The 16,101-nt window shown below is 37.0% G+C and overlaps 3 protein-coding genes across 5 annotated transcripts; 1 reads left to right on the top strand and 2 right to left on the bottom strand.

Moving 5' to 3' along the window:
* Nucleotides 1-6,589: 6,589 nt before the first annotated feature.
* LOC110601104 (probable aspartic proteinase GIP2) lies at nucleotides 6,590-8,473 on the bottom strand. The gene has a single exon (XM_021738118.2). The coding sequence runs from the start codon at nucleotides 8,104-8,106 to the stop codon at nucleotides 6,766-6,768; it is 1,341 nt and encodes a 446-aa protein (XP_021593810.1). The 5' UTR covers nucleotides 8,107-8,473; the 3' UTR covers nucleotides 6,590-6,765.
* A 356-nt stretch (nucleotides 8,474-8,829) lies between these two features.
* LOC110602659 (probable aspartic proteinase GIP2) lies at nucleotides 8,830-10,441 on the bottom strand. The gene has a single exon (XM_021740230.2). It carries the CDS (start codon nucleotides 10,347-10,349, stop codon nucleotides 9,042-9,044), a length of 1,308 nt encoding a protein of 435 aa, XP_021595922.1. The 5' UTR covers nucleotides 10,350-10,441; the 3' UTR covers nucleotides 8,830-9,041.
* Nucleotides 10,442-11,466: 1,025 nt separating this feature from the next.
* On the top strand, nucleotides 11,467-16,088 carry LOC110602661 (dual specificity protein phosphatase 1). 3 transcript variants are annotated; one of them, XR_002486002.2, is made up of 9 exons: nucleotides 11,467-11,654; nucleotides 12,538-12,689; nucleotides 12,824-12,959; nucleotides 13,388-13,508; nucleotides 14,122-14,267; nucleotides 14,822-14,932; nucleotides 15,255-15,511; nucleotides 15,605-15,725; nucleotides 15,846-16,088. XR_002486002.2 is itself a non-coding variant. In XM_021740232.2 (6 exons), exons 2-6 carry the CDS (start codon nucleotides 12,582-12,584, stop codon nucleotides 14,833-14,835), a joined length of 525 nt encoding a protein of 174 aa, XP_021595924.1. In that variant the 5' UTR covers nucleotides 11,467-11,654; nucleotides 12,538-12,581; the 3' UTR covers nucleotides 14,836-15,125. The 3 variants fall into 3 exon arrangements, 1 of the variants encoding a protein (XP_021595924.1); XR_002486004.2 differs by lacking the exon at nucleotides 15,255-15,511; XM_021740232.2 differs by lacking the exons at nucleotides 15,255-15,511; nucleotides 15,605-15,725; nucleotides 15,846-16,088 and having other exon boundaries at nucleotides 14,822-15,125.
* Nucleotides 16,089-16,101: the final 13 nt, after the last annotated feature.

The raw sequence follows: 16,101 nt of genomic DNA, 5'->3' as shown, positions 1-16,101 counted from the left end.
CCCATTTTTCCATGCATGCCTATGATGTTGTAGAGGGGTTTTGGGGAGATAATAAGAGTTATGTTTAAGTAAGTTTGGTCCTCATTTGAGTCCACCTGTGTAGGTACGGACCCGAGAGACCAAGGAGGCCCACAGAGTTAGGGTTTCAGAGACTGCTCAGCAGTTGACAGAGGTGAGTGGAACAGAACTTTATTTTAAAAGTTAAGCACTGTTTAAGCATGATTCATGCATCATTAATGCCATGTTTATGTAGGATGTTTTGCATTAGTATACACCAAGTTGATGTATTGCATTATTACTTGTATATGTGGATTGGACCGAGGCGATCTCAATAGCCCATAAGTCTGTCATTCTTGTATGACCTGTGTGAGCTCCTTTGGGGCCGGGCATTTACCTTGGATGAGTCCTGTGTGAGCCCTTATAGGGTCGGGCACCATGAGTAGTTAGTGAAAGACCTGTGTGAGCTCCTTTGGGGGCCGGGCACTGACAGAGGGAGTTTTGGGATCATGTCCAATCCGAGATGTGAAATGTTTGTGCAGTGATCGCATCATATGACAGCATGTTTTAAATGTGATTTTTTATAGATTCCGCTCACTGGGCTTTAGCAGCTCATCCCTTTCCCTAACCCCATTTTACAGGGCCTCAGAGAAGAGAAAGAGAAAGAGATAGCAAGGGTAAAAGGCATATGTAATAGTATAGAGTAGTGGACATGATAATGATGTACAGTACAGAGTTTATGTTATGCAGAGAAATGATGTAATAGTAAGTTATGTACTGAGTTATAGAATTGTGCTTGGCCCTAGTGCTTGTTATTCCTTTATACATGATCATTTTATGATTGAGATAATGTTGTTCTGATGCGCTAGGCTTGGTGCATGGTAGTCTTTCTATCTCTGTAGTTACTGTATGGTACCATAGCAGGTATCACTCTTCGAGTGCATACAGACAGAGCATGCATAGGCCAGGCTTAGTCGATGAGAAAAGTTTCAAGAAAAGAAAAGATAGTCAAGCAAAGAAAAAAAAAGAGAAGAGTAAGTAACAGTTTTAAGCTTAAGTATGCTCATGTATGGGTTTTATCAGGTACTTAGAGTTGACAGTAGGCTTACTACGGGTCCCGGCGGCCTTAAGCCGATCTGGATCCTAGTGCCGGTGATGGTCCGGTAAGCGGGCTGGTACACCAACATTCTGGAAGCTACTGAACGAGAGCTTCCTGACATTGGCACCAAAACTAGAAAAGGTGGGGGATAAGAGTAGAGTGACGAACAGACGATGTAGGGGCTGCAGCCTGAAAAACCTCTCTAGTTACATCAGCAGTAGACTTGTTGGCCTTAAAAGTGGCCAGAGTCTCCTTCATACTCTTTCTAGACGAAGTGAAGTTATTTAGGAGTTTGATGGAATCCACTGGCATGATAGAAATTGAAAAGGAAATATCAGTCCAGTTAGAGCTCGAAATAACAAAAGAAGAACATAAAAAGAAAAAAAAATAAAAAATATTAGCTTCTCAATAGTCCCGCAGGTTAGATATAAAAATGCATTTTTCTACGTCATATTTCTTTTTTACAGAGACTAGTCGGTGAAGGCAAATTTAGTCTGTTAGGGTTAATCCAGGGAAGTCATTATAGCCCTAAGAAATTTCCCCCCATGAAAGATCGATATCTCAGTTAATCCCTGAGCTTTTCTTTAGCTCGACAACTACAAAATTTTTTGCCCAACCTTTAGTTGAGTTTTTGTACCCCGCGAATATAGACAACCCAGCTCGGGGAACGAAATAGTAAAACCCATGGTTAGACCTAATAAGATGGAAGAAAGTATAAAACAACTCGATAGAAGGGGCAAAACCCCAATATAGGTAGATGGATTGGAAGCAGCATAGAATAAGATAGAGTTAGAAGACAACGTTCGAGGAGTCACCTTAAAATGACGGAAAACCTCAATGGAAAAAGAGGTGAAAAAGAAGGTTAGCCCGAATTCATACTGTTTGACGAAAAAGACCAAATTACGCCTCCTACTGAGCATCTATCAAGCCCGCTGGTGGTGGGTAGTGGAGAATAATTTGTTCATTGAGCAAGGGAGCCCTAATTCTAAAGATGGTGGTGTTATAGAAGTTGTGAGAAAAGTTGTGGAAAAAGGAAGGAGTAACAAAAGGCATCAGACTCACTATATCGGAAATCCTAATAGAAGCCATAAGAGGAGTAAAACATATCTCAAATCAGAAAATTAGAGATTAGAGAGAAGAGAAAGAGCAAGATAGCAGAAGCAGCGCAAGAGGCAGAGCAACAAGTGAAAGCAAGAGCACAAGTTTAAAATGAGTAAAGGCAAAGGAGATGTAATACCCGGCTAGATTCCGACATTGGAATCCCTACCTTCCGGCGGAATCTCCGTTGGAATATGGAATTCTGAAGATGCCAGAGGCTTCTAGAGGGGTAAAATGTGTTTTCTAAAATGTTTTTACTAATTTCATGGTTTTAAATGGAAATGAATTGAGTTTTAAAAAAAAAAAAAGGTTCAAAATTTTTATGTATGTGTTGATCATGTATGGGATTAAACAGGTACACAGGATGAATGTTTGGCTTGCTACGGGTCCCGACGGCCTTAAGCCGATCTGGATCCTAGCGCCGGTAGCGGTCTGATTTTCGGGTCGTTACAGGAGAGACGTTTTGATATAACTCTCCTAGAGCCACGCGGTAATTATTGAGATCTCGAAGTTTACTCCTCATAAATAATGAAATAATTAATGAGCAGATAAAGTGGTACTTGATGATGGCCGGACATGACAAAGCCTGTGCTAGAAAGTCTGGGCCTTAAATCTATCAGGGCCTAACGTACATCCCTATCCCTCATACAAGCTCAGGACTTCTTTTGACAAGTCGGACTGGGCGCTAACCTTCACGTGAGGCCTAAGCCTCGAGTATTAGTTAGCTCCGTAGGATAATAAATCTCGTGATGTTTGGGATTGTGTCTAAATGGTATCGAATAGAATTAAATGACCGTCTGACGATAGAAAATAACGCGGTATATTAGTACGTACGACCAGCGTGAATATAGCAGCAGAATATAAGTATAGGACGATAGTTATGTATCACTAAAAAACAAAAAAGAAAATGAATAAAAGAAAATAAAGAGGATAGACAAAATAAACTTATAAAAAGTATATTCTGAGTCTAACCTTGATTAGATGTGAGACATTAAAATATAATTTATAATTTAAAATTTAATATATTTTTTTTGTCCGTATGTATATTAAATCTACATAAATTAGATTAAAAAATAATTTCCGTAGCTTAAAATAAATTCGTCATAGATGAAATGAAAATGAAAAAGCATGAAAAATAATGGAGGAATTGTAGTTGGTTATTGGTGGGGCAAATGGTGATCAGGATGTGCGAATAATTTGAGAATCCAAACAAAAGGTAGGGGAAAAGATAAATAATGGCAAGGCAATCACAACCACTACTACCAAGGATTAAGACTAGTGCAGATACCAACTTTGTCAAGCCAAAGTGACAGCTACACTTATATTTTGCTCTCCATTGACCTTGGGGCACCAGCAGCAGGGATCTTCCCAAAATCTTGATGATTTGGATGCCAATTCGCGTTCCTATTGGACTAGCTATTTTGTCTTTGTGCTACTGAATGTGGATCAAATTGCAAGAGATACTCCAATCTCTACCAAATATCTATCTAATTGGTGAACTGCATTGCAACTACTAAGTGAAAGGTCAGCCAACCTTGTTGAAGGTTACAGTTCTATTGGCCAATATATCCTATTAAAAAAATGTTAAAGGGAGAAGCTAGTGCACTGCTTGCTTCACAAACTGCTAGATCAGTAAACAAAAGTCAGAGACCGTAAAGAAAAAGAATAAGTAAGCCAAACAGAGGTGACAAAATTGCTCGCCTCTCTCTTTTTTTTTTTCTTTTTTTTTTTTTCGTGGGTGGCTTTGGATATCTATCTAATTTTTTCCATCAACAGTCAAAGTTACACCTTAGAGATTTCGTGAGCCTGAGTTTACCTTACTCAGTGGTCAATTGGGCTCCACTAAACAGGTAATTTTTGGGTGAAAAAAAATTCATTGCTTCTTTTTATCAAATTATAAATTTAATACACTAATATTGTTTATTAAAAATACTCATTACAAGTTTACCTTTTTTAATTTATTACGCTAATTACTTATTACTAAATAAAATAAAATTAACTATTGAATATATTTATTCATATATTGAATTACATAACAAAGAGTAAAAAATGTTTGAATTTGAGCGTCACTTAATTGGAAGTTACCACGCTAAGTTTAGATGAGCAATAAATTTCAGGAATTTTTGTGAATTTGGATAAAATATCCATTTATATTAAAATTCCACAAAGGTGGCTTAAAGGGACGTGGAAATGGCTACTTCTGATGCTGTCTTTTGATAGCTACAACCCAGCCCAGCAAATACAATGAAAAAATGGCTAATGATAGTAGCTGAGTTGTGTCGTTTGGTTTTCAACAAAACAGAGTTTAAAGGATCAATTGGGTCTAAAACACAGATTAACAATGATTCCATTATTGCAAAATAAGAAATGTATTAGTATTACACTGCGACTGAATGCTTATCGGGCTAATGCTGATAAGACATTTTTAAAACAATACCGTACTAATATGATGAGAAAAAGAAGAATAAGATGATAAAAAATGAAAAAGTATTCAAGTATTCAATGAAAACTATTTCAAAACAAACTGATATTCCACAAGGATGATGGGTCCAGTGTATCAGGTCTTCCCCTGGATATTGCACAGGGTTCTATTATTATCTTTTCAAGCGCTACAGTATTTTCAATCATAAACCATGCAAGTTCAAAATCATATCTAGATGGAAGGAACCCAATAAATTCGAAAACTTTTAGACATTTGTGCTGATATCCTTTCCTGGCACCTTTGCTTTCAACTTCCACTTCAGAAACTTCGCTTTCTCATTCCTAGTAGGATATAGATAATTAAACTGCCCAGATAGATGGAACAATCATATCATAATTCCTTACCCACAAGAAATTAGTGTTAAGACATACAAACAAATGTTTGAATACCCAGAACAAGCAAAGTTTAGGAGTGCATGAACGAGAATGCAGCAGCTTATGTTTCATCCATCATTTACAACTGTTAATGAATTTGAAATGAAGATCATATTACTAAGAATCTACATATATATTGATTTCTTGACTTCCTATATCTCTGGAAAGGAGCGAAATGATAGGAAAATCAAGGCCGGCGGTGAATAAACATCCACCATATCCTGAGGTTTGTGGCCCACATAACTAAGCCCATTAAGGATAGAATTTTTAGAAAATAGAAAAATGGTAGCTATAAATTTGACTACAGTTTTATTTGATACATATGATCAAAATTCGAAAGAAATATTGAACTCCGTAGATTTTACATAACTACCAGCAACTTCAAAGTAGAGCTTCGAGATATTTGAAAAATATATAAGGAAATATACAAAGGCTCATTTGGATTCCAAAAATAGAACAGAATAAATAATGATTCCTTCAATGCAAATTAAGAATATTCACCTGAATCGAAAATTTATGCAACCTAGGAAAGGCCTTTAATAAACACAACCATCGGGCATAGCAGCGAACCTCTGATCTTCCTAACACCAACTCAAACTGATTGAGATTTTGTAACTAGGGAATTTTGGAAATTCCATATAAGCTCTAGACAAATCCACCAAGAATTAAAGCATGTAACAGTAATAGCAAACATCTGAACAAGAGGACCAAGAATAAAAGCATGTTAGGCGTACAAAGTAAATTTTATTTCTCCACACTAACCTTATAATACAATGTCAGTGTCTTCAGCTGAGACAGCAGAGGAAATTGATTCTGAATATTCCTTATCAGAAAGGAAGAATAGCTTCGCATGAAAGACACCTCAACAAGACATGGAACATCCTTATAGGAGATGCATAACATTCGGCCAGCGTACTTAAAGGAGACAAGGTTAACTGCAGAAATCTCAATACTTTTTAAAGAATGACAATATAATATCTCTAGGCATTTCAATTTTAGTGATGGGCCAGAAACCTTAGCATCCTTACAGGATATAGGATGCTAGTTCTTGCTGCTTCTGTCATTGTCAACCGGGACAATATAGAAACAAGAATTTCATCAGGCATCATACTGATCCAGTCCACTGAAGACCTATGTTTCTTATAGAGCTAACGATTTGCAAGTCACAAGAACAAGTGTAACATGTGAAAAACTGAAAGAGAACATCAAATGTGAAAAATTAATCCACATGGACATAAATATGCAACCTAACTTTTATTCTCTGTAAAATGGACAATCTGAAAAGACAGATAAACAGCTCTTAGCATCTGATTAAGGGAAATTTGCCTCCTTTAGCTTGAAACTCGAGCCAGGATGCACTGCTTCCTCCATTATCAGTATCACAGATTTAGAGAAGTCAATGACTGGTTGCCCAAAGAAAGAATAATACAATAAATTTGATCAACGTATGATACAAGGAGTGATCACCAACACTGACACGTGTACAACAAAGATCTTAATGTAACGCAAAAAAAAAAAAAAAGGCAAGCCAATCAACTCTTACATTTGAAGTTTTCTCTTTATTGAATATCAAAAACTCTTACATTTGAAGTAAATTTATTTGAATCGTGAAAGAAATAAAGATAGTGAAAGCATGCCAAACAGAGAGGAAGCAAGCCAATCAAACTTACTGATAATACACAAAATCAAACTGCAAATTAATAGACAGTGACAAACTAGAATTTGAAGTTGGAGCATTGGACTTCTTCCCACAGAAGTGTGGAAGTAAAAGCCAGTCTGTTAGAAGCCAGATCAAACTGCAAGAGATTATCCTGCAACTGGTGTGCCCCAATCACTATTGGTGTTGTTATTATTGGCTCATCACCTCCATCCAAAAACGCTAAGCACACTACATCTTTACTCAACTCCACCATTGAATTAGCTCCATACATTTCCCAGTACAAATCTTTATTGTTCTCCAACCCCAGAGCAATGTCGGGGACACTAACTCCAAGACCTGTCATTCCCATATTTCCCATTGTATAGCAATCTGTAAATGGGGCCGTGGGCGCCACCTTGCTCACATTCCAAACTGCAATCTCCTCATCAAACGCCTTAACCAGAGCCTTGTATATAGAGGTTTCTAGCTTGGTGTAAGGTTCCACTGTGGATAATTTCGCTCCACCCTTGCCCGTCTCTTTAAACTCCAGCAACGTTGAGTTTATGGGAATGGGTTTTTTGTTTACCATAATAGATGTGACCTTGATGAAATACTCTGGCGATGGGGGTCCTCGTATAACAACGGATGATCCTGTGAATATAGTGTTGAGGTAGAGTCGTGTGTGTTGGAATCTTGACGAGACGTCAATGGCCTTTGATGTATTGTAACCGGGATAGAATACGTATGGAGACTCACCAAAGAATATGACACCATTGGATTTGGAAGTGGAAGGCAAGCATATGGCGAATTTACGCCGGAAGCTTCCACCAAATGCAGAAGAAAGTTGGGTTGGCAGAGCAATTCGTTCCCTTCCTAGTCCAATCATTCCCTTAGCGCCACTAGCAAGACTATTAAGATCCCAAGCATTTGCACAAGCGAAGATAAAATCAGAAATAGAAACAGATGAGCCGGCCTTTACACCGTCCGTGGATTGGAGGGCAATTGTATCTCTGGAAACATCTCCAACTTCATATCCACCTCTGACTGTGTTTTCAGAGAGGACATAACAAGTTTCGTTGTTGCAGCCTGGTCTATGATGACCAGGTAAGCAAGCACCACCACAAGTGGCTTTGGCGACAGAGCATGAAGCTGAACCACAAAAACTTTGTTTGTAAGTTGATGAGTGGTATGACCCATCGTCGCAATCCATCCATAAGTGGCGGCCTCCGATGTCGACCACAAAGTCCTTCTGGGCAAGAGGGGTTCCCATATTCAGTTGGGTTACATATTGGAGAGTAGTGGCATCTTTGGAAACAGGGAGGAAGAGTGCCTTGGGTTTTGATGACGTTTTTGCAACAGAGGAGGAGATGGAAATGAAGCAGCAGCAGATAAGTAGTAACTGAACTAAAGAAGCCATTGAAGGGGAGTCGATCAGACGAAGAAGACTGCTTAGGACAAAGATTTGCAAGATTGCGGATGGTATATATACTCTACAGATTGCCGCCACATATGACCATTACCCATTTCTTGACTTGACCTGAATGGATAATGATATGACGAGAGATTGAGACATCTTAAGCTCAAACACTTAAGACTCGGTCAAATCCACTGAACTTTCCTTTTTGGGAGTCCATTGCTTATATTAATTTTCTAGGTAGAGCATTGCAAGTAGGTAAACCAAACGAGGACTTGATCAAATTTTTATTAGTCAGATAATATAACGTAAGAATTTCTCAGTTAGCCAAAGCAGTTATATTATACAGTAATCTTAGAATTTTGTCCAAATCTCTTATTTTTATTTTTATTTATTATTAAAACCTGTCATTTATCACAAATAATTTGAATTGTGAAAAACAAAAATCATATGAAATGCTATCCGAATCTCCGCATATTTCTGCTTTATACTGTTTTTAATTTTTTTTGTTATTAAATTATTATTATAATATACATAATTTTTTACTGTTTAATTTAATTAAATTAAAAATTAAAAATACATTTTATTAAACCATAAAAAATTATTAATTTGGTTTTAATTACTATTTAATTTATTTTATAATATAAATAATTTGATTTGGTTTTAAAATAAATTTATACCATATTTAATTTTTTATTTAGTAATTATTATAAACAGAATCAAATATGACACCCGTAACTGTAAGTATATATATATTTTTGAGGATAAACGGAAAAATAAAAATAAAAATCAGAAGAGTAATTGGTGAGGACATCACTAGCAATCATGCATGGCCTCCTTTCATTCTTTCTTTAAACAGTAAAACTAATGGTATAATAGAGCTATCAAACAAACAAATTAACAATACAATAGTAGGCTGAAGGTTTTCGAAACATCCTCTAAGCTTTAGAGGCGAAGTCGAAGTTTGAACATGTTGTTTGTCTAGACAACAGAGAAGAGCTAAATCCGAGCCTTGAAGTGGCAAGATCAAATTGCAGAAGATTGTCCTCCAATTGATGCCCTCCAATCACGATTGAAGTCCTTGGATTTACACCTCCGTCAACAAATCCCAGACACAGCACATCATTATTAACTTCAACCATTGAGTTGGCACCAACAATCCTCCAGAAAACGCTGTTGCTCTGCAACACAAGATCAATTGATGGCACATTTGCACCAAGGCGAGTGCCAAGGATTTTGCTAGAATTAAAACAAGCTCCGAAAGGTGCCACGGGTGCTACTCTTGGGACATCACTTATCTCCTTCACAAAAGCATTAACAAAAGCATTGTAGATTGTGGTCTCCATGACAGTGTAAGGATTTACGGTGCTAATCTTTGTTCCGCCGAAACCTTCCCTGTCAATGGATAGCAATGTTGTATTCAGTGGAACAACTTCTCCGTTGATTTTGATAGACTTCACTCCAATGAAATAATCAGAGGAAGGGTCACCCTGAACGAAAGCAGCTGCTGTGCTTACTGGGTTGAGAATCAGTGGAGTATAAGTGAGGGACTCAGCAGCATCGAAATTTGGACGCAAAACATAAGGCCCATCCCCGAAGAACACCACACCTTTAGCAGTTGTTGAAGAGCTCAAGCAAATGGCGAACTTCCTGTCAAAGCTAAAGGCAGCAGAAAATTGAGAAGGGAGAGAAACCTTAGTCCTTCCGAGACCAGCCAAACCCTTGACACCACTGGGAAGACCTTCCGAGATGAATTTAGGTGCACAAGTGAAGAGAAATTTTGAAACAGAGACTGATCTACCAGGTTTCGATCCATCCGTAGATTGGATAGACACCACATCCTGACCAAGTTCACCATCAGTGGCAATGTTTGTAACCGTATTGTCAACGAGCAGCGCACATGTGTTGTTGTTGCACCCTGGTCTTGGACTAGAGAAGCACTGCGTTATACAGCCATTTGCGTTAGCAAGTGAACACTGGGCTGAATTGCAGCGTGCAGGTCTATAAGAGGATGACTCATAGCCTTGCTCACAATCAACCCAGAGATATAGACCACCAAGATCCAGGGCGACATCGACAGGAACGAGAGGGGTTCTTTGATTGATCTGGGTAAGGTAAAGGAGGCTTGATGGGTCTTTTGATACAGGAAGGACTAGAGCTTTGGGCCTGAAGGATGTTTGTGCAATGGAAGGAGAAATAAAGAAAATAAGGGAACAGAAGAAAAAGAGACAACGAGAGATGGCCATTATTGGAAACTGGAAAGAGAGCTGATGATTGGAGAAGCACTGGGTTTCAGAGTATTTATAGTAGAGAATTAGATATGGTTGACAACTTAAGGCGGCTGAATTATCAAGTGGATGAGGTTAAATTGAGCAACGACTAATATATTGGATGGATCATTTATCCTCTTCCTATACGGTATTTTTATTGCATGGATTGCATTCATGAGGAAGGGAAGCTGTTGGTTACTTTGAAGTTGGCAATCTCATGCTGAGTAGATAAATTAATATTGGTTTGCCAGCTAAGGCTTCAACCTTCAAGTTTGGGGGCTCAGCCTCCGCTTTCTCGATCATCTAGCAAGGTCTCGTTTGGTTAATTGGTTGGACTTGTCTCTTGGTTGTGTTTATTTAATGGATTTTGGACTTTTTGTGCAGCGCAGGGCCCCTTGTAGTCGCGTTTACGATTTAAAGATCTCGAGCGCCTTCGATTTTCAGAGAATTGGGTGGTTGTATGCCGAGTCCGTAATAACAAATCAAATAGAAAAGATATTAATAAAATAATAATTAATCAATAATAGACATATAAAATAATAATTATTTAATGTTTTTAAAACTTATATAACAGTTAATTATTGATTTGATATTTTCAGAAAGATTTGCAAGATAATTTGGTTTTGCTACAATAAAACGGAAAAATTACTGGTACTCTTTACGTACCACGTCACATCAACCTATTGATTTATTAAAAAATTATTAATTACTCATTAAATCTATACTGCTAAAGAGTTGATGTTTACCAGTAAGATAAATAAAATTTTAATTTAGTAAGTTTTTGATAATATATTATTAGACTGTTGGTTTGATATAACCATGTTAAGGTAATAATTTGCCAAATTTCAAAAAAAAAAAAAAAAGGTAATAATTTGCCGATAAAACGCAGCGGATTGATGCAGCTGGATAATTGCCGCTCAAGTGGATGATGCTTTGCTGACTAGATTTTGACGTCATTTTTTTCTTACAGTAGTTCCGTATTAGTGGGCCAAATCAACAGGGCTCGGATCACAGTAGACTTTGCTTAGGCCCATTATCAAGCCCAAAACAGTTGGGTGCAGGTAATTCTGGACCACATGGAAACTTTTCCCGCCCCATCAGAAACACCGAGCTCAGAGTGAAGATGGATGACCCCAACAAAGAATTCTCTTTATTTTAAAATTTCCCTTTCCCGACGAGAATCAATTGCCACGATCGGAAGATAAAAGTATTAGAGAATCACGATCCGCCAACAACATTTTGCTGTCATTATTTTCTGGAGGAGATTAACAGACTTTGAAGGTAAGCTAATTACCTCAGCTTTCAAATCTGATCAGAGAACATTAAAAAATGTGTTTGTAATGGAGCTTTTGATTATTTTTCTGTTCTTTCTTTCTTTTTTTCTTTCATTTTTAATTATGGGTGTATAGAGCTTTCTTCTGAAATATATAGGAAGAGTATTTATTTTGTTCTGTAATGGATACAGAATCATCCTCCCCTCCTCTTTATTTTTCATTTCCAGTTTGCAATATCATCTTCAATCTTACCTGTTCACATCCTGCCATTTTCTTAAATTCCGATCAAACCTATGGTTCAAAACCAAAATTGACAGCTTGTTGATGGGTTTCGTTAACTGAGCGAATATCTCACAAGGTAAAGTGGAGCGGCTTAATTTGAGATTGATCTTAACATTGACGAGAAAAGCACAAGGAAAATCGGTTTTGTTTTTCCTTGGAGGTAGGTCATTGGGGCGATTTTGTTTACTGGTGTTTTTTTGTGAGTGCGACGTAGAAGAGAGGAAAAATAGGTGAACCGGTGGATTCTGAACCCAGCTATCTCTTCCATTAAATTCCTCTAAGACTTTTTTATTCAGTAGAATCCATTTCTGGGTTGAACTGAATTTTGATCATGGGGTGACTGACCCACTTGTGTATCTAAAAAGTACTGCTTTTTTTATTAGTTTTGTAGTTGAATTGAAATGGCCGTTAACCTGTGAAGTGAAGTTGTATTCTTGTTGCTATCTCTGATTTCCTTTTTCATGCATGACGATCTAAAATTCTATAGTATTGTTCTTGGTGTTCCTTGGTTTTTACCTCAACTCATAGATAAGCAATCAGAGTGGAGAAACATGTGGGAGACAAGGATGTATTTCTTAATTTTTAACAGTCTTATACCTTTCTTGAAGGAGAATTATTAAAAACGAGTTGAGAAGTTTTGCTCTTCCTAGTAATGGATAAGATTGACGATTCAATTAAGAACCAAATAGCTGTACTTTGGCGAGTTACAAATGCGACAAGATGCTTCAAGGAGGACAACGCTCCTTGCCAGATCGAAGGGGTAATTATACTCGGAGTAGATGCTTTGTTATTCAACATGTCGTTGGGTCTTTATCATTGATGTCTTGGTTTAAGTTTCTTTCATTGTACTTGCTTGGATTTGCTTCACTTAATTTTTGTATGCAATATTTTTAGGGCCTCTTCTTAGGTTCTGTTGGTGCTGCAAACAATAAGGATCTACTGAAAAGCAACAACATTACACACATCTTAACAGTTGCTAATTCTTTGGCTCCTGCTCATCGAAATGATTTTATATATAAAGTCATTGGAGGTATGATTGATCCTTCTTCTGATGAATATTATTTCCGTAAAATATACATAGCCTCAAGTATGATGATATTCTTCATCTTGATTTTTCGGGTATAACTTTCTTATTTTTTTTTTTTTAATGTTTAAGAAGGGGAAAAAATTGCCTTCATTCTGTAGTCAACTTCTTGCATTGTGCAGTTAAATTTCAACTTAGTTGTAAATCTGTAATGTTCTTTAGCTTTGCCACTGTTTCTCTATTAATGGTTTATATTTATGATTCCATCTATATTTCATTCCATTTATTTTTCCTGAAGAAGTTATTAACTTGCTTTTAACATATGAGTATCTAGATATAGGAGTGCTTGTTGCTTGCCAGTTGCCATTGCATAAAGCCATATTGAGGTTGTATAACTGAAACCCACTGTAACTTGATGGTGTTTTGTGAGGTAGTTGTGGATAGAGAAGACACAAATTTGAGGCAATACTTTGATGATTGCATCAATTTTATTGATGAAGCTAAAAGACAGGGTGGTGGTTGTTTGGTTCACTGCTTTGTTGGAAGATCCAGAAGGTGATTCATCTTGCTCTACCTATGACACTGTCTAGTACTGTGTTCTTATTCTTGCTACTGTAGTGATCTAACACATCAATCGTCAGTGAAGTAGTACTCTAATTCATTTTTAAATGGCAGTCGGTCCAGAACAGTGGTCTGACATCTTAAGATGAGAATCATAATTCATTAAAAGCAATTTTGTGGACTTTATGCTTCAAGTTTAAGACATGGCTCAGGTTGGTAGATGTGCAGGGCCTTGTGCTCTTTGTTAACATGGTGATTTTTCAATTCTGATCTGTAGAGTTTACGGGATAATTAATACTTTGTTTTTATTGGCCCTATTTTACACATTGGAATGTGGTATGAATTTTTATCAGGGATATTCAGGCTCCTGGAAGATACCTCATAAGATATATCCTGACTTAGTGAATTTTCTTATTCATCTGAATTTACGATTCTTGTTTCTTATATTATGAATATTTCCTTGATTCAAGCTTCTTGGGAGAGTTTTGTATACCTGCCAAGGAGGAATATGCTAACTAAAATTTTGCTAATTTAAATTCTGTTAGTTGGAATTTAGAGATGTAGTGCTTTGTTCTGACCTTATTTCTAATTTATTCTTGCCCATCAGCGTCACAATTGTTGTTGCCTATCTGATGAAAAAGCATGGCATGAGCGTATGCCAAGCTCTTGAATATGTGAAGAGCAGACGACCTCAGGCTGCTCCTAACTCAGGCTTCATCTCACAATTGCAAGACGTTGAGAAATCTCTTCAAGGTGCAACATCCTGTATACTTCTTCATACATTTATTTGCAGAGACACCATATGAAATGTTGAAGAGTTCAATTTAACACTGTTGCCTGGATCATATAATCTGCGAAAGCCTTTTTGAAAGCTTTAAATCAAACGCCATTTTGTTAGTCTTGTTGCAGCGACAATAGCATTCTGTTGCCGAGAAAACTTAACTCTTTTAATCCTGGAAGAGTAGATAGGATTTTCTATGCGGAGCTTCATTAAAACCAACAACATTGTTTTATTTTTTTGATTATTACTTTTTTCATTAACTAGCATATGAAGCTAAATGACTGCTTTAATTTTGTTTAGTTTCTCAAACTTAGCACCTTTCCAAATACCCTCCCAAAGTTTAATATTTTTTTATCCAACCTATGACTCTGATTCGCCATTTATGATTTTGTAGATCTAAATTTGTTGTTTTCTATCTGTATTTTAATAGATATGCTGCAACTTTGGGATTTGTCGCCCTTTTGCACAATCCGTCGTTTATCAATTCCTTTTCAACCCTAACTGACGTTGCAATTTGTTTTGCAAGGCCTTCAACCCTAATGCGCAAACGAAGACGAGAAGGGCATGGAAAGTCTAAGCAGTGCTGGATTCTGCATTTGTTGCTTATTCGAAAAGTATAGCAGAATAAACTTCAAATGTACTGGTTGTTCCCATTTGCTAATAGTTTTCTTTTTCTAGTTCTTTTATTTTAGGCATTAATAGACCAATATCTAAGTCATCCCTAGATCACCTATTCAAATAAATATATTTGGAGCTAAGGCAATAATATGTTAGTAATGGGTGTGAAAATATTGCCTTACTTAAGGTAGTGGTTTTGCAGCAGTTTAAAATTGTTGTAAAAAAAAATATATATATATATAATTATATGTTTTAATAATTTATTTATTTTATGTTTAATAAGACCATATTTTTAGCAGGGATTTTGAAATTAATTAAACTAATTTTTTATGGTACAATAGTGGAAGCAGATTGATTATGGCAAACAACACTACAATAGAGGGAATGATGGTATTAAATACTCCTCGCTGGTTAAAAGAGGGCTGGAATGACACAGACTTTAGTATTTATTTTGTCATGGGTGGTCTCTGTTACCAACTAGCCATGAGAGAGAGACTGTGTGATCGAACAATTTTAGTTCCTTGCAGTAATTGGTAAGTTTGTATTTGTAATCAATTGAGGATACAAGGAGAGGTTTATACAGAACGGCTACATGAGGGTGGGTGTTCATGCATGCATTTGTGATTTGTCATTCCACCCCTTGCTAGACAGTTAATGTTTGATATAAATCCACCTGAATTTTACTTTGCAGTTATAGGTTGGGAGCTTTGGCACAAAAAGAAGAGAGGACAGAGGACCGAGTACCGTGCTGTGCCCTAATAAATTAACAGCATTATGCTTGTTGGAAAGCACGCTCGGCAAGTTGCTTCAATGTAAGCTGAGAACCACCTCTCTCTCTCTCGCACACAAGTTTATCAGGCAACTAGCCACTAATTCTATATTTGAAGTAACGGGGTTGATAATTGAAGCCACTTTTTTGCTCACTATACAAGGTTGTCCGTTTGACCAGGAAAAGGACGGCACGCTTTCGTAATCAAGCTGGGTTATGGCAAAAGGCTAAAAATCATAGGGGGGCTTCTGCATTCTGAAGTGAGATTTCGAAATCAGACTGCCAATATCTCTTAATAGCCACCATGAACTACTATACGCTCTTTGAGCATGTAATCCAAGACATGAATAACATGTACCAGTAAAGCTATTTAATTCAACTAAGCTTCCAGAGGGCTTGTCCGTAATTAGTTGGCTCAA

The sequence above is a fragment of the Manihot esculenta genome, chromosome 15 (assembly GCF_001659605.2).
Source record: "Manihot esculenta cultivar AM560-2 chromosome 15, M.esculenta_v8, whole genome shotgun sequence".
Lineage (NCBI taxonomy): Eukaryota > Viridiplantae > Streptophyta > Magnoliopsida > Malpighiales > Euphorbiaceae > Manihot > Manihot esculenta.
The sequence above is the reverse complement of the archived record's forward strand: the minus strand, read 5'-3'. Positions and strand labels throughout refer to the sequence as shown.

Bases quoted from the DNA above. Each gene is read 5' to 3' on its own strand.
- LOC110601104 (XM_021738118.2), bottom strand. From the start codon at position 8,106: ATGGCTTCTTTAGTTCAGTTACTACTTATCTGCTGCTGCTTCATTTCC.
- LOC110602659 (XM_021740230.2), bottom strand. From the start codon at position 10,349: ATGGCCATCTCTCGTTGTCTCTTTTTCTTCTGTTCCCTTATTTTCTTT.
- LOC110602661 (XM_021740232.2), top strand. From the start codon at position 12,582: ATGGATAAGATTGACGATTCAATTAAGAACCAAATAGCTGTACTTTGG. The intron at 12,960-13,387 runs GTATGATTGATC...TTTGTGAGGTAG, and splicing joins TATATATAAAGTCATTGGAG to TTGTGGATAGAGAAGACACA. The intron at 13,509-14,121 runs GTGATTCATCTT...CTTGCCCATCAG, and splicing joins TTTGTTGGAAGATCCAGAAG to CGTCACAATTGTTGTTGCCT.